General features: G+C 48.2%; 1 protein-coding gene across 2 annotated transcripts in view; it reads left to right on the top strand.

Moving 5' to 3' along the window:
- Positions 1–16,712, top strand: part of PRKCE (protein kinase C epsilon) — a 535,687-nt gene that overhangs the window by 496,163 nt on the left and 22,812 nt on the right. For both annotated transcript variants that reach the window (XM_065929344.1, XM_065929345.1), the window contains exons 13-15: positions 2,118–2,256; positions 8,611–8,799; positions 12,305–12,451. In XM_065929344.1, coding sequence (XP_065785416.1) covers positions 2,118–2,256; positions 8,611–8,799; positions 12,305–12,451 — 475 coding nt within the window. The remainder of the gene's footprint in view (positions 1–2,117; positions 2,257–8,610; positions 8,800–12,304; positions 12,452–16,712) is intronic.

Raw genomic sequence — 16,712 nt, 5'->3', positions numbered from 1 at the left:
CTTTCAGAATGAGGGCAAGGTTCAGGCTGGCTCAGAATCTACTGAATTTATTCCATTCACACAGAAGCAAATGAGTCTTTCCTGTGACATAACAAACATTTTCAAAGAGAGTGCTTTGAGCAATAGCACGCAGGGCTCCTTTTAAATTTGGCGTTGGTGCCTGGCATTGAAAATCTGTCACTGAGAAGGCCGGAAGGTGGGGGAGTGTCATACCCAGAGGCAGTGGTCCCCAGCTTCAGGTTCCAGTTCCATCAGCACCCTGTAACCTTACAGAAATCACTTACCTCTTCTGTCTTCCCTTTTCTAGTTTCTGTCACTGTCATGCAGAGAGTGCTCTTCCTAACTGTCGGTTGTTCAGAATACAACTATGGTTTGTCGATGACCAGGTGTGCTTCCCGCAGGCTGTAGTTTTTAGTAGCCTGAGTGTTGCCGTGGTGATCATGGTGGGCAGGGGTGGGTCTTGGAAAGGCAGCTCCAGTCTAGAGAACAAGTAGGGGCCCTAACTTGGTGGGGCCATGCGTCAGCCTCAGTCACTCACACATTTGCAGAACTCCCAGCTCCCTCTGTGTTGCCTCATGTGTAAAGGTGTTAAAGATGGGCTACTTTGGCACACTCCGCACAGTAGTCCTTCCCACCAGTACACAAGATTACAGACCTGCACAGGACCTAACCCCTGTAGTGATTGTCACCCAGGCTACCTGAACCCGAGTCGTCTTCCTCGCGCTGTTTCCCACCCCCATCGCCCCAGCTAGAACCCAGCCTTGACCGCACACGGTGGCCAGGGAGCGGACTTGGTGAGCCCCGGTCCCAGGGGCTCGGCTGCTCCGATGCACTCTTCTTTCTGTAGTTCCCAGGCATTTGCTTAGGGCAGCACATTTTCTGTGCTTTCTTTTTTTCTCAAGAAGTTCCAGCTGTACGAGGAAATGGGGCCACGGGTGCAAGGCAGGCCAGCCTCAGAGTGCTTCCTGCTGCACCTTTGCACTCAGGCCTGGATTCCTGACGGTGGCTGGAGTTCAAGTCCAGACGCCAGCAGGCCTGTGAGAAAGGTCCCTCTTGCCCTGTGTGCTGGGGAATCAGCTGTCTCTGCAAGACCCCCCACCCCCACCCCAGAGTGACTGCTGAGAGAGACCCAGGCTGAGGACCTCCATCTGGATCTTTCTATGAGACGGGTCCAGAATTTGCAGACTTGCTTGGTAGGGGATTTATCATCCAGAATCCTAGATTATGTGTGAGATCTTACGTGGAACCCCAAACTGTAGAACTGGCCGTGTGGGAGCCGCACCAGCTGAGGCCTGAGAACCACCCAACTTTATGGGTCCTGGGAATTGCAGCTACTGTGCCTTCTTTCCTGGACTCAGACCCTTCCCCCACTCGGCCTGCCTGCCCCCAGGAGACTGATCTTGCAAATGCTTCCTGCTTGTGCAGGCTGGGCTTCAGTTATCCTCAGCCCCTCAGCATGAATCTCAACTTCCTTCTTCCTGGTGTTCTAGGCTCTTCATGGTTGTTTTCAACATGCCTGTCCTGCCTCACTATATCCTGGGGACCCAGTTCTCTGGTTTCTTCATTGCCTTTTGCATCTATCATGTTGCCCCCGCCCCTCCCACTTTTCTCTTCATGTTCTATCCTTTCTCTTGAGAGTCGGTTTCCTGGAAGCCCTCCCTACCTACACCAGCCATCAATGATCTCCCTACTGAAAACAATAGCTCACATACTGCCTTGTAAAGCAGCACTTGGTTCTCATGTGTTTTATCTGCTTCCCTGGTTCCAGGATGTCAGTCTTGTCCTTCCAGCTGATTCCTATGATTAACTCATGATCTGAATAATACAAATTTCCACATATAGTAGCTGCTGACTTTTTTAAACCAAAGCAGGGTTTAGACATTCCTGAGGTTACAGAAATTCCTCCCTCATGTTGGAGTGAATGGGGGGCATCTTTTGGGGGGGGGTGGCCATGTGGGTGAGAGCCCTGGACTGTGGTCGGTTGTTGGCAGGTAAAGCCTCCTTGAAGACTTCCCTTTCTGTAGCAGATTTCCCTGAGATGTGCATATCTCTCCTACTAGAAAGGTCATATTGGGATAAATGAAGTATTAATCATGTGGTTCTGCCCTGTCTTATAGGGATTTGAAACTGGACAACATCCTTCTGGATGCAGAAGGTCACTGCAAGCTGGCTGACTTTGGGATGTGTAAGGAAGGGATTCTGAACGGTGTCACGACCACCACTTTCTGCGGGACACCCGACTACATCGCCCCAGAGGTAAGACCATGAAGGAGGGGGCTACCCTCTCCCACTGCCAGGGCTGAGGCCTGAGTTCATTCTCATGTGTTAGGGTCATCTAACAGTGCTAGGTGAAGGCTCTGGAAAACCAGGATGAATTCCAGGGAGGAGGGAAAAAAGGAAAGGTAAAAGGCATACAGATTCCTGCATAAGGAAGTAGTGGTAATGAGGAGAGAACAGTGAACTGAGAATAATAGGCCATTCCCGGAAGCTGGCCAGGCCCTCACTGAGCATCCCATCTCATTCCAGTCCAGAACCATCACGAAGCTAGGACCAAGCAATGTTTGTTGACTTGTATTATTGTTTTTACTTTTCTTAAGGCAGTACTGTGTTTTATTTTTTAATTATGTATTTATTTTGACTGTCCTGGATCTTGGTGGCTGCTCAGACTTTTCTTTAGTTGCAGGGAGCAGGGGCTCTCTCTAGTTGTGATGCGTGCCCCCTCATTGTGATGGCTTCCTCATCGCAGAACACAGGTTCTAGGGCACGTGGGCTTCAGTAGTTGCAGTTCCTGGGTTCTAGAGCACAGGCTAAATAGTTGTGGCACATAAGCTTAGTTGCTTCATGGCATGTGGGATCCTCCCCAGTCAGGGATTTAACCTGTGTCTCCTGCATTTATGGGAGGATTCTTTACCAACGATCCACCAGGAAAGCCCTGTTTTCACTTTTTAGTAACCAGAATAAAGGAGCACCGTTGATAAAGGCAGAGTTTAGCTGTGCATCTTTAATTGCCTACAGTAAAACCAAAAACTAGCTGCCATTTCTAAGGTATTACAGATTCTGCGTAGCAGGCACACAAGGTTGAGCTGGAAGAGGAGAGCATCAGAGCCTCGTTTTAGTGGAGATCAGAGATGTTCACTGTGAGCCTCACCAATGGGTTGCCTTTTATGGAAGTTGCTTAGATATTTCGTTCATCATAATGTGTTTTCTTTGCCCTGAGTTTTCTCCAGGTCAGTCTGCCCAGACTGAGAGATATCTAGTGTGGAATGATTCAGATTTAAGACATAGTCTGTCACAGATACTTAATAAAAATGGTCTCAAGGGTTCTGAAACATGTGAGGTAAGAAGGAAGTACTAGTCCCCTTTAAGCATTGTCCATGGTGAGTAGGAGTTAGCACAGCCGGATTTCATTTCCTTCCAGCGGGCACTGTGTGAGCACCTGCTAGACACAAAGTGATGTGAGGATGAAGAATCACTGAGACCCTGGTGGCTCTCCTAAAAAGGCCTTTGTGTTCTCGAGAGAGTGACAGCTAGTTAAGTAAACAGCTAGTTAAGCAGAATAAATAGGTACACAAGATGGTAACATCAGGACTCAGGGAAGGTTTCTTAGGGCACCTGGTGGATGAATTGAGTTGCAGAGTCTGCAGGATTTCCTTTGGTGGTATGCAGTGGGGGGCATTCCCGAAAACAGCAGGAAGGATTGGGGCGGGTGTGGGGCAGGGGAGGAGAATCGGTATCCCCGTGCTCTGAATCCTTTAAGGCAGAGGCTTTGTTTCTGATCCGGGTACTCCCAGACTCTGGCACACACATCAGTCTCTCAGTAATGGTTTGTTGAATGAATAAATAAATAAATAATTAAGAACTTGTATTACTCCAACATGAGCAAAGCCTGGGGGACGAGAACATTCTTGGCCTTTTTGAGAAAGGAAGATAGTATGGCCAGAACAGAGAATTTCTTAGTGCTCTTAGTAATGAACAAGATTAAGAAAAAGGACCAAGGAAAGTGGCCTTTATTCTATAGGATCTGTGGATCCACTGAAGGTTTCCCAGTGGAGGGAGGGTCATCATCAGACCTGTCCCAGAAAGAAGACAGGCAACAGGAATGTAGATCAGAAGCCAGAGGGCCAGAGAAGATTGGTTGAGAGTTTTTTACAGACCAGATAAGACTCAGGGAGAAAAATAAAAAATAAAAAGACTCAGGGAAGCCTGAGGAGGTTCGAAGAGTGAGGATGGTAATAGGTAAAGTCTCACTGGAACCTCTATCTTCTAAAAGATCTCAAGAGTAGAGATTTCAGACTGCCTCTACAAGTAAGTTCTTTTAGCAGAAACATTAAGAGTTTAACCTTCAAGGAGAAATGGAGAGCAAGGCCTCTCAGTTGAAACTTGTTTTTCCACCACCTTCCTCATTCACTCTTTATCATCAGAATAGTTGGTTCTAGGCCCTCTGTGAATTGATGTCAGAGTCAAAGGGTTGACAGCCTAGTGTAGTAGTCAAGGACCCAGCCCAAGACAAACATTCACTTTATGATGAACAGAACACCCACACAACTTTCATGAAAGGCAATCCATGGGCAAAACTCACAATGGATAACTCTGGTTTCTGTTCTGTAGTGGGACCCAGACACTGTTCCTTCTCATTCTACACTTGTGTCAACTATGCAGCATCACCAGTCCGTGTGAAATGCCTAATGATTCCTGGTCTTACTGTAGGCAAATTATAGCTGATAAGGGTATTGCTACCTTTATCAAAGGGTCACTGAGACGGTTAAATGAAATTATGCCGCTGAGGCTTTTAGCCCAGTGCCCAGACCACAGTAAGTATTGGGTCAGCAGTGGCTCCCTCACAATCATCATGGTTGTTAGGTCACGAAGTGCGGTGGGCAAAGCACAGTCCTAAGAGTTGAGAATCCAGGCTGGACTTAACCACTAATGCCCCCATGTGACCTTGACTAAGTCATAAAATGTTTTTGACCCTCAGATTCCTCATCTTTCAAATGGGAATGATAATTCCTGCCCTAGCCACCTCATCAAGCGTTTTGAGAATCTAATGCGATTAGAGCATGGAAATGCTTCAGAAAGCATAAGCCTATATCCAAATAGGAGGGGTTGTGAAGTGCCTGGCTAACCCTGAAACCAGAGACACCTTCCGAGGCACTGACTCTGCCCTGAGGCTTCTCTTTCCACCACATGCCCTGGGCTGACCTTCATGGCAACCCCTCCTGTATCTCCTCACCCGCACCCCAGACAGTGGTGGCCAGCCCTAGGAAGTGCCTGGTGTCATTAGGCCCAATGCCTGCTCTTCCTCCCCAGCTCTGACCCATCTAGGGGTTGGCTGCCCCGCCAGGTACCCTCCCATGGCATGTGAAGACTTGCCCTCTCACCAGCTCCATCCATGACAAGGTGATTTGGAAGCAGATAATTAGGGTCAAACCTGAGGAGGATTTTATTAAAGATGCCACCCCAAACAGGAAGCCTCTGGAGGGGCCTGGGGAAAGGTGGACAGTGCTTCTCTGGTGGTTTCCCTAGCACCATCCTGTCTGAACACAAACGGGGTCACCTGGAAGCTCCCTCCCCACCACACCAAGAAGGCACAGAACCCAGCTGTACCCGCCCTGCCCTGAGGTTAGCGGGTGGCTACCTCATGTGAAGAGTTGACTCATTGAAAAAGACCCTGATGCTGGGAGGGATTGGGGGCAGGAGGAGAATGGGACAACAGAGGATGAGATGGCTGGATGGCATCACCGACTCGATGGGCATGAGTTTGAGTAAACTCCAGGAGTTTGTGATGGACAGGGAGGCCTGGCATGCTGTGATTCGTGGGACGTGACTGAGCGACTGGTCTGACTGACTGACTGACTTAGCACAGGGTCCCCAGAGCCCAGGAGAGAAGGGAGCATGCCCTGGAAGATACGCAGAGTGGACACACCTGGCAGCCAGTCTCCCCGAGTGTTGGAAACAGGCTAGTCATGAGTAGATCCAGAAAACTGCTAGAGCCCCATCCTCTGGTGGCTTATGGATGCCCTGGGGAGACAGCTGACCATGAAAAAAATAGCTAAAATCAGGATAGTACGTGGAAAGTGCCTGTCAAATCTTAAGGTCAGTGGTCTTAGGATACCAAAGACTATGAGAAAGGTTGGAGAAATCCAGGAACTCTTTTTGGAGGAAAGTTTTTGGTGACAACCATGACCTTGAATGTGGTGCCACAGTGAGCCAGGCTGGGGCTCTGGGTCACTCAAGGTTGAGGGAGGCTCAGACTTTGGCTTTGGCACCGAGCAGCTTTACTGGCTTCTCAGTGGAGCCTATAGCTTTGACCTTTCAGATACCATGTACTGACCACTGGACTGAGAGAACAAAGATCCTAACCAAGCAGATTACCAGCCTCAAATAATTGAAAGTTGGCTGCATTTGCTCACCTTCCTTTTCATTCTAAGTTCTAAAGAGTCCTAAAATGTGCATTTTTTTTTTTTTTTTTACTGTTGTCAAAATGCTTCTCTCACCGTTTGATTTAATCCCAAGCAACCTGCAGCCTTGAGAAGGGCACTTTGAGCAGACCCCAGACAGTCCAGATACCTGAGTGCAACCTCGTCTTCTGTCTGGTAATCTGAGAACTGAGCTGGAGCTTCATTCTGAAATAGGTGACCTGAGAAGTTACCTGCCTGGGGTGACCTGCAGGCTGGAGTAACCGTTGCCATTTGGGGAGGTGTCTTCAGAATATACCCCCTTTGAGGATGTGCACTCCAGTCGTGCTTCTCCTCACTTGACTTTTTGGAATTCTTTATAGAATGATAGCACTGAGCAATCAGAGATGACCTTTCACCTGCCCCGCTGTCTGTGGGCAGCACCATACCTGGTCCTGCTGACTGATAAGAAGAAAACATCACTGTGGGGTAGGAACATCACTTCCTTAGCAGTGGGGACAACCCAGCATTCTTTCTGCTCTGAGCCAATTACACATCACTGAGCTGCTACATACTATACACACATGGAGATGAAACCTTGTAGAAGTAAAATTAGATTTAGTACCACCTTCCAATTATATAGAGCTTTGTATTTGCAGTAGGCTTTCGGAATCCTCCATCTTAATTAATCTTGTGAGGTTAAGCTGAGGATCTGAGCCTCATCTGATAAATGAGGAAGTCAACTGTCTGACTTGAGATCACCCAGAAATGTAATGCCAAACTTGGGGTGAAATTAGATACCTCCTGGTTGACCTTCTATCTCTAGCACCTGGCCAGCACTGCAGAAAAATTAGGAGGGGGAAGTTACTTGCTTTTCCAAAAGTTCTGCTGCTTCTCGACTCAGAGTTCCTCTCTTGCACTGACATTCTGATTCCATTTGTAAAACTTCAGTCCTCACACACCATTCTGCAGGAAGCTGACATCAGCATGTCTTCAGCATCATGTACTAAGTGCATGTAACCTGAGTGACTCTGACTCCATATACTTGGAGGAGGAGGCAAAGAGAACATAGATAAGAGAAGTGACAAATCCAAAGACAAGTGCCAAGACAAAATGCACCAGACAACCAGGATTTGACTTGGGCTCTTGCAATAGGGAGAATTTTATGGACTGCCTGAAATAAAAAGGAGGGAGTCCACTCAATATGCAAGGATCACTGACAAAAGAAACCCACATGTTAAGCTAATTTAAATCCATACCTCTTTAGTGTTCTCAGTGTGAAACTAACAAGCAAAAAGTGAAATAACATGTTAAGAAATTCATGGAGTTTATTATATGTTTGAGCACAAAATTGTGAGCTAATTATAATGAATCTACCACAAAGCAGATTAGTGTCATGTTTAATAATATTTAGTAATGGGTAAAACATAAACTTTGAAGTTAATCAAATCTGAAGTAAGATTGGAACAAGTGCATAAATCTGGCTTTATTTCCTGCAAGTCACTTAATTAAATGTTTGATTTTTTTCACCAGTAAATTAGAAAAAAGAAAATAATCTATGTAAAAACTGCTATAAAGATAAAATAGCAATCATTTTTTTAAAGGGGGTCTGGGGCTTTATAAAGGAAGGAAAATGATTTGTCAGCAGGCCTTAGGAAAGTCATGAGGAATAATAGAAATGGGTCTTTTCTCAGCATATGCAAGAGCGTAGTGGTCCTTTATGATTAGAACACAAATGGGTGGGGAGATTTATTAACTGTAGTTTCTTTTTCAAGAGCCCAGGGTTCCATGAATTCAGCGTTGTCACTGTCTAAAGAGGACTGAGGTTCTGATCCCCCTTCTTTAGTGAGGGGAGACCTAAATTTGCTGCACTCACTTACTGTGATTTTAGTGTCAAGAATATGCACAATTTTTTCACATGGCCCTCCATGCAAGTCAGGAACTTCATCTGGTACTCAAGCAAAGAAGCAGTAATTTGTTCCCACTGGAAGGCAGATGTGGGTGTTGACTCTGGAAAGCTGGCCCCTACACTGTGCCTCCCAAATTCAATTTTCACTCAGTTAGCTGATTTAGAACCCAAATTTTTATAAGGCAGCCCTACTCTATGGAAGAACAAGCTGGAAATAGAAACCCAGGTCTTCTCAAGGTTGCTTGTGGTGCAGGCCTTGGGGGGCAACCTGCAGGGGAACCCTGACGTTGCCCATCTCCCGAACAGATCCTGCAGGAGTTGGAGTACGGGCCCTCAGTGGACTGGTGGGCCCTGGGGGTACTGATGTACGAGATGATGGCGGGGCAGCCCCCCTTCGAGGCTGACAACGAGGACGATTTGTTTGAGTCCATCCTCCACGACGACGTGCTCTACCCGGTCTGGCTCAGCAAGGAGGCGGTCAGCATCCTGAAAGCTGTGAGTCATCGGCCCTTGCCCTCTTACTGCTCCCCCGTCCCCGCCCCTTTCCCCATCCCACCTCTGCTCACTGCCCAACAGACGGGGTGGAGGGCAGTCACCCTGGGAGTTCAGGTTCACTACAGGGGCTGCTGTTGAGAAATCAAGCCCAGGGCAGATTGCTCTTCTTGTGGTAAAAGGATACCACATCTGCATTCCCAGAGGAAAGCTCTGTGCACTTGTGTGTCCTCCAGAGCTGCAGAGGGGGAGACCAACCCCAGTGGTGCTGGGGTCACCCCTACTGCTCACAGTCTTGGGGCAGTACCCCCTTTCCTGATCTGCCACCCATGTCTGTCTACCTCTGGGGCTTGCGATGGGGAAGGGAGAAAGGTGGGGAGGGGGAGACGCTGTACCCCTGTGTCGACAACAGCGACACTGATCAAAGAAGATGTGTCCTCTCAAGATCCCTGTAACCACAATGGATTCAGATGTAACAGACTTTCCCATGCCGCAAAATAGTCCCTTACAGATGATAATGCTTAGTACTTGCTCAGTATAACCATGGCTACAACATTGAGACACTTGCACTATGGCAAGTAAATGAAGTTATCTGTCCCCCTGGGAATGCTGGGGGAGGTGAGGTGCAGGGAATGTAAACAGACCAGCTTACCTGGGGAGGGTCACCTCACTGGGTTGAGGCCATGACAGCCCAGGAACCCTGACTTCTGTTCCTGTCTTCTGTCACCCATCAGAACACCCCAAAGTTCAGAGTCAGCATGCCACAGTCCCAAACTTTGCCCTATCAAAATACCTGCTCTATCATGGTTTATTTTTCTTGTTTTCTAAGTCAAATCCCAATATTTACCTAATTGTATATATACAGAAATATTACATCACTATCATAAATGGAAAATTAGTATCGCTTGCCATAATTGATTAGCATAAATCATCCTATAAAAATAGTAAAAAGGCCTAAAGTCATTTCATAATTGTCTGGAGGGGACTCGTACCATGTTTTGAAAAATGCTATGTCAGAACATGTTGCTTCTTTCTGCAGTTCATTTTTTCCTTCCTCTTCCCTTCTTTCTCTCATCTTCCTTCCTTCCTTCCCTCCCACATCTATTTCTCTTCCTCTGTCTCCCTCCAATTCCTTGATTCAATGAACAACTATCTGTTGAGTGTTTTCCTATATGCATTGTGCAGTTTTTCCTCTAGCATTGTGCTAGATGCTGCATGAGTGTGTAACAGCCATCATTCTTGCCTTGTGGAGCCTGTGATCCAGCAGGAGAAGGTGGGAATTAAGTTAAAAAACACATCCATAGGTGGCCACAGTTGGGCTACGAGCAGTGAAGGAAGCAAAGAGAATATGTTCATTTACTCATTTATTCAACATCTATTTATTGGGCATTTGGATATGCCAGACACTATGCCAGGTGCTGGCAAAGGAAGACCCTGTAGCACCTGAGGCAGCTGAGGATGCCCCCAGCAGAGCTGCTCACTCACCCTGGGCCCCAGACACCAACCGGACACACCTTCCAGTGAGCACCCTGCCGGTACCCTAGAGGGGCCGTTTGATTATGAATGATCAGAGCAGTGGTCTTCATCTAGGGATGATTTTGCCCTTTCCCCTCCCCGCCCCCCACACTTCCATCATCCCCCAGAGACATCTGGCAATGTCTGGAGATGTTTTAGTTGTCTCAACTTGGAGGGGAGGGATGCTATTGGAATCTAGCGGGTGAAGCCAGGGATGCAACTAAACACCCTGCACTGCCCAGCCCCCACAGCTAAGAAGTATCAAGTCCAAACTGTCATCAGCACAGAGGAAACTTCAACCTACAGAGATCGAGAAGGAGGTTGTGCCTGTGTCAGCTGGTTGGTGAGGGCGAAATGTCTGGGAAAAGACGAGACTCTGGCTCGGGGTCAGCTTCCTGAGACGCTAAAACCTGTGTGTTTATCCATGGCCCTGATACTTCCCCTCCCAGAAGTGGGAGGACAGGAAGAGCTGAGGAAGCAAGGAGAAGTCTTCTACTCCCTTGGCCTTGGAACACTTCACTTCCTCACATTGTCGCTTGATTCTAGGGCCAGGCCAGGTTTTCCATGACTCTGGCCACTGAGCTGTGTCTCTTGAGGGCTGCTGCCTACGTGCAGAACTCTCCAGAAGCCTTTTGCACCGTAGAGTTATGCAGTGCCCCACCTGTGCAACAGTATCGGTCCTGCTTCCTCCCTTCCTCAGCCCTGTGCCCTGAGGCCCAGTCTTCAACCCGCTGTTCCCTCATCTCACTGTACGGAGTGCACAGTGGGAGCCAGGCACGGACCTAGATGCTGGGAAGATAGGACTGATTCCTATATTATAGAGCTCACCATGGAGAAAAACATTTAGACAAATTATAATTTAAATAAACGAGAAGCATCTACCCAGCACCTCTTCACCCTCTTATCTCTGCCCAGGTAAGATTCTTTGGTTTCAGCAGTGCCAGGCAGGAGTCAGTAGGAAGTTCTTGCTGCCCAGGAAACTCTCCCTTGCTGAAGCCTGAAATGCCATCACTATAGATTTATCCCTCTGAATTTAATTTATACATTGTCCTCTTAAGGTCCTTTGTTTAAACTCGTGGCCTTCACCCCGTGAGATGTAACACTCAGCCTCTGACACACATGCAAACACACACCACTACCTTTATTTTGGTTGGCTGTCAGAAATGTTTCCACCTACCAGCACTGATTTTTTTTTTCAAGGTTATATTTTTATACATCTGCTCAATTAAATTCACATTTGCCATCAGGACTGACTCATTTAGTAGGAATAGTAATTTCACTTGGGTGTGTGAGTTTACAAGACACCAGCCAAAAAGTACAAAACACATCAATGTGGTTTTTACAGACAAGCAATGGGAAGCAGTAAGCCTTTCTTTTTCTTGTTTTTTGTCTGTTAATCTATGTTGAGTTTTGTGCTAGCAATTACAAACTTTAAAAAAATTGTTTTTTTAAGTAGGAGGGCCTATATCCAGGAAAAGGAAAGGGGAGGAGGTGTCTTTGAAAATTGACCTTAACATGAATATCTGGTCTTCTTTCCTTACCTCCAGAAGGACTGTTGACCTCTTAGTATGAGGCTATCAGACTTCAGTATCCCTGATGAGAAGATTTAAGAATCTGAGGGGAAATCAGAGGGTTAGAAAAAGTCTAAGTTCCTAATCTTGACTTGATACCTCGCTGGCTGTTTGACTTTGGCCAAGTTAATTAACTTCTCTGAGCCTCAACTACCTCACTAATAAAGTAGGGATCATGTTACTCCCTCAGAAGGCTATGTTCCATGGAATGAGTCAGTACATGTATATGATATGTGTAGAGTGGTGGCTGGCGCATAGTAAGTCCTACCTGAGAATGAGGGGCGAAGCTCCTTTGAAAGTACAGAAAGTGGGCTTGGGAGGTGACGCCAAAGATGCCGCCTTGGCTGAGCTCCACCTTCCCCTCAGTGCCTCTGCCTGCCAGACCTCTGTTCCTGATTCTCTCTCTGTCTTCATCCCCCCAGTTCATGACCAAGAACCCCCACAAGCGCCTGGGTTGCGTGGCTGCGCAGAACGGTGAGGACGCCATCAAGCAGCACCCCTTCTTCAAGGAGATTGACTGGCTGCTCCTGGAGCAGAAGAAGATCAAACCGCCCTTCAAACCTCGCATTGTAAGTAGGCCTGTAGCTTGTACACACCGAGGGTGGGTCTGGCATCCATGCACAGAGATGAGGGTCTGGGCACATTTCACAACCAAAATGACAAGGGCAGAAGGTCGCCAAGAGACACCCTGAAAGAGTCTCGTCAAAGATACATAACCGATAGCTGTAACCAAGATGATGACTTACACGGGACATAGAGGAATCTTTTGTACTTTAATCAAATTTTATTTATCTTGACCAAAATTGTAGGTGATACTGGTTTTCTATGTGTGGTAGAGATTCAAGGTTTCTTTATAAATCAACTTTTTTTTTTATGAGTCAGTTTAAAGAAAAATATTAACTCAGTGATAGTCGCAGTCATTGTTTGGAGCTAGCACAGAGCATGAGGCTGAGACTCACAGGTGGACATTTGAGGAGGACTGTCCCCAGAGCGGCCCGTGGAGCCTGGCTCAGTGAGATGCCATTTCTTTAGATCGTGTCTCTGCCTTCTTTGACCCACTCTCCCTCTGCCTTCTCTCCAGCCTCAGCATATGCTTCTTCCAGGTCCTTTCGCCTATTGTGACCATGCCAGTCAGAGGAAGGTGCAATCATTGTGTTTGAAGCTCAGAGGTTAGAAAGAGAAATAGGCCTGTCAAGTCCAGGCTTGACTCAGAGAGCAGAGACCACGTTGTGGCCGTAACCTGCCTCTGGAAGGGAAAAGGGTCAGAGGTGCTTTCCTTAAAGTTAGAGAGTGGGTGTGTGTAAGCATGCGTGTGCATGTGCATGCGCACATATCCATGTGTGTTTGTGTGTGTGTGTGTAAGGGGAAACTCTTAGTTCTCTTGCACCCTAGCCTGATAAAGCAATCATTTAGATAAAACTTTGGGTAGCCAGCTGGTTAGTGTCCTGGGAGTGAAGCGGGCTATGTAATGAAGTTACGGGGCAGAGCCCCGGAGTGGTAGGGCTGGGGTCTTGGGCAGTGAAGACTTGTGATTATCCCGTCAGCCCTCAATCACCCCACATTCTGCCAGAGGACTTCTCCGTCACTTCCAATTATAAAAAAGACCCTCCTGTGCCTTGGGAATCATCAGAGAGGAAATCCACTATTTTCCAGGAGATTTTCTGGGGGTCAGTGGTTGACAGTGTGGGGATCTTAGAAATATTTCATGTCGGGGGTAAGACTCAGCTGAAGGGTGTGATCCAGGCCTCAGCCAGACAAGAGCATTCAGGTGGACGGTCCCTGGACGTAGTCCCATCACCATTCTTGGTTTGCTTCCTTCTTGGGTGTTTATGATTTTCTCTGGCTGACACACAGCTTGGAACAGGCTAAGTTCAGGTTTACCTTCTTTCTTTGTTAACATCACCCACAGCTCTGGGGCCTGCTGTTCTAAGCCTGTGATGGGAGCTCGGAGCAGGGCTTACAGCACATGCCAGCCTGCCTAAAGGCTGCCCCGCCCCATCCCTAGGGTCTCTGCAGGCGGTCTTTTAGGACCAGATGAACTGACAACTTTCCCCAGACAAAATGAGGGGGTCAGGAGACCAGAGGCCAGGCAGAGGAGGAGAAACTTATTTTAGGTTTAATCTAAGTTGATCAAACCCAAAGAAAATTGGGAAATAGACCTGAGTAAGGAATCTAGGCCCAACAAAGAGAAAGCCAGGATGAGCACGGGGCCCAGTCAAACAGTGCATTTCTGCAGAATGACTTGCACCCCAATCTAGAGGCCAGGTCAACAAAAGGACTTGATGCTAGGCTTGCAAAGGGGCAGGACTGGAGGAGCAGTCCCTTCTGGGGGTGCAGGCTGGAGGGGACAAGCCCCAGGGGACCATCATCAGCAAGGGGTGTGAAAGGAACGGGGGTCTGGGTGGGGCAGAAGCAGGCAGGGAATCTTTGCAGAGAGCCCACAGGGAAGCACGGAATTCAGGAAGCTCTTTGTGGTAAAAGGCACAAGGAAGCTTTAAAGGATAAATTTATGGAGCGGAGTCTTTTTCTGGAGTGGTCTGGTGGCTTATTATCACTCAGATCCAGTGAAGGTGATTGCTGTGAGATGGCCAAAGAAGCCCCGAGAGGTGCTGGTCTCCGGGAGCTCTTCCCAGCATTCCTGGGGCTTCCACCCTGCAGTCTGAACTCTGAGCGCAGTGAAAGTGCATACCTGAGAGCAGGGACACTTGGAGCAGTCCCTGGCTTCCCCAGAGAGAGGGGAGGGCAGGAAGGACAGATGTGCAGTTTCTATGGCCCACAGGATGGGCAAGGATGCAGACAGAGGAAGTGGCGGGGGTGGGGGTTGGGCATGAAGCAGAGCATGAACCAGAAGGCTGAGCATGTGACCCAGTCTGCTAGCTTAGCCCTGGCCCTAGCAAGAGGTGTGGGTGCTCCTGTGGACAGGGGGTGATGGCTCCCCAGGAACCAGCAGTAGGAGTCCATCCTGGGTCAGGGGTTCTTTCTATCCATGTAGAATGCAAGAGCCCGGTGCTTCCCTTCCCTGGGCCTCTCGACAGCCCCAACCTGGGACCAGAGGGCAGGACTCTGCTTGCTTCCTTTGCTGAGGGGCTCAAGTAGGCTTCTGGGGGCCATCCAGGAGCTCCCACCAAGTTCACAACTGTTTAGCATTCCTAAAGACTGAGTCATCATTGCCTTGGAAATGATCCTCTGGGCATGTTCCTGCTCGCCCCCAACAGGCTTCCAGAGTCACTCTCAACACTGTTGGGGGTCAGGAGAGAGGGCGTTTATTTGGCTGGTTTGAATTCAGTTTGAAGGAAGGAATTAGAACATCATCTGAAGGAAGGATAAAAAAGGAAACTTACATTGTACGAGAGGTGTTTCTGGTCACGTTTGGAGCTGAGTGATGTTGATCCTTACTGAGTTCTCAGCTATAGGGCAGTCAAGATATATTCAAGTTATTTAGATCTCTGATCACAATTATATCCTTGTGACAAGAGATTTCTCTCCAGAGAAATATTAAAATGGGAAAGAATAGTCTTCATCTAGTTAGCACATTGAAAAGGTATCCCAAATCTGTCCCTTGATTGAAAACTCTTCTCTGAAAAATGTTAATGGCATCATCCTGAGTCACCTGCGGGCTGTGTGCAATGGAAACGAGTTTTAAGTTGAATTAAAGCCCACTGTGATGACGGATAAAATGTATCTCATCATTGAAAGCCCTAGTAGGACCAGTGTGGAAACTCACACAGGTGTTTATAAGCCATCATCCCCTCTAACCATCTCAGGATTCTCCCTGGGGGTGTGGAGGCCTGCCTGGCTCAGATGCCAGCAGTGAGCAGGGCTCTGTGTTCCAAAAGCTGAGTCAGCACAACCCACAGACAGAACTACACATGAGAAGTCATTGGAGAGACCCTGGGAAGCTGAAGTGTGTCCCCATAGATGTCATCTTTTGCTCATGGGACAGGGAGTTCCAACACAAGAAAGGCTCTTCTTGGACTTCAGGTGTCACATAACTTAAGGACATGCCAGATACCTTCCAAGGAGAACCACGGAAGAATGGTTTTGACAGAGAGAGGAAGAAAAACTGGTTTGACTTTGGGAACAAGTGGCCAAGGTGTTTGATCACAAGCGGGCGAAGGGCAGTGTGAGTGTCTTAGATCTTAGGGACAGGCTCCAAGTCAAAGGCAAAAAGCCACTCTGAGAAGGGAGGGGACAAGTCTGTGATTGATCAAGCATCGTCAGCTATGCACCTTGGTGGTGGCCTAGAGAAGACACAGGGCATGTGTTCCAGAAGCAAAGAAAGCTATGCACGGACTCCCCATGTCATCAGGCTGAGGATCTCCAGGGTGTTCAGTCAAGGGCCTGGGGCTCCAGAGGGAATCCTGGGACTCCTCTGTTCTGGGCTTGCTCTACTTGCTCCCTGCCCATGCCCTGCTAATGTCACACCAGGATGCCACCAGTCCCAGGAGCCTGCTGAAGAGCTGCTTTCCACTGCTCTGCTGGCCTACTGAGTCTGAGCCCCGTGGGCCGGTGGCGGGTTGGGGGGGAGGGTGCAGGCATCCTGCCCGTCTGATTCAGGAAGGAATTGGTTTTGTCTGGCAGTGGGTGCTGGGGAAACAGACTGGGTGAAGTCCTGTCATCCGGTCTAGGAGTTACGAAGAGCCAAAGCGTAGTAGCCTGTGTTTCAAAGTTCCTAACCATCCCCACTCCCCCGCACAGACAGAGCCCCTACACACGAGTGGGCACAGCAAACTGCACTCTGCCCATGCTGGCTCAGCTGGAGGCTGGGGTCCCTGGATCACCCACACAAGGGCTGAGGATATGGCAGAAGAACAGCTTCCAGAACTGGTT

Source organism: Muntiacus reevesi, chromosome 3 (assembly GCF_963930625.1).
Source record: "Muntiacus reevesi chromosome 3, mMunRee1.1, whole genome shotgun sequence".
Lineage (NCBI taxonomy): Eukaryota > Metazoa > Chordata > Mammalia > Artiodactyla > Cervidae > Muntiacus > Muntiacus reevesi.
Note: the sequence above shows the minus strand (reverse complement) of the source record. Positions and strands in the feature narration are given on the sequence as shown.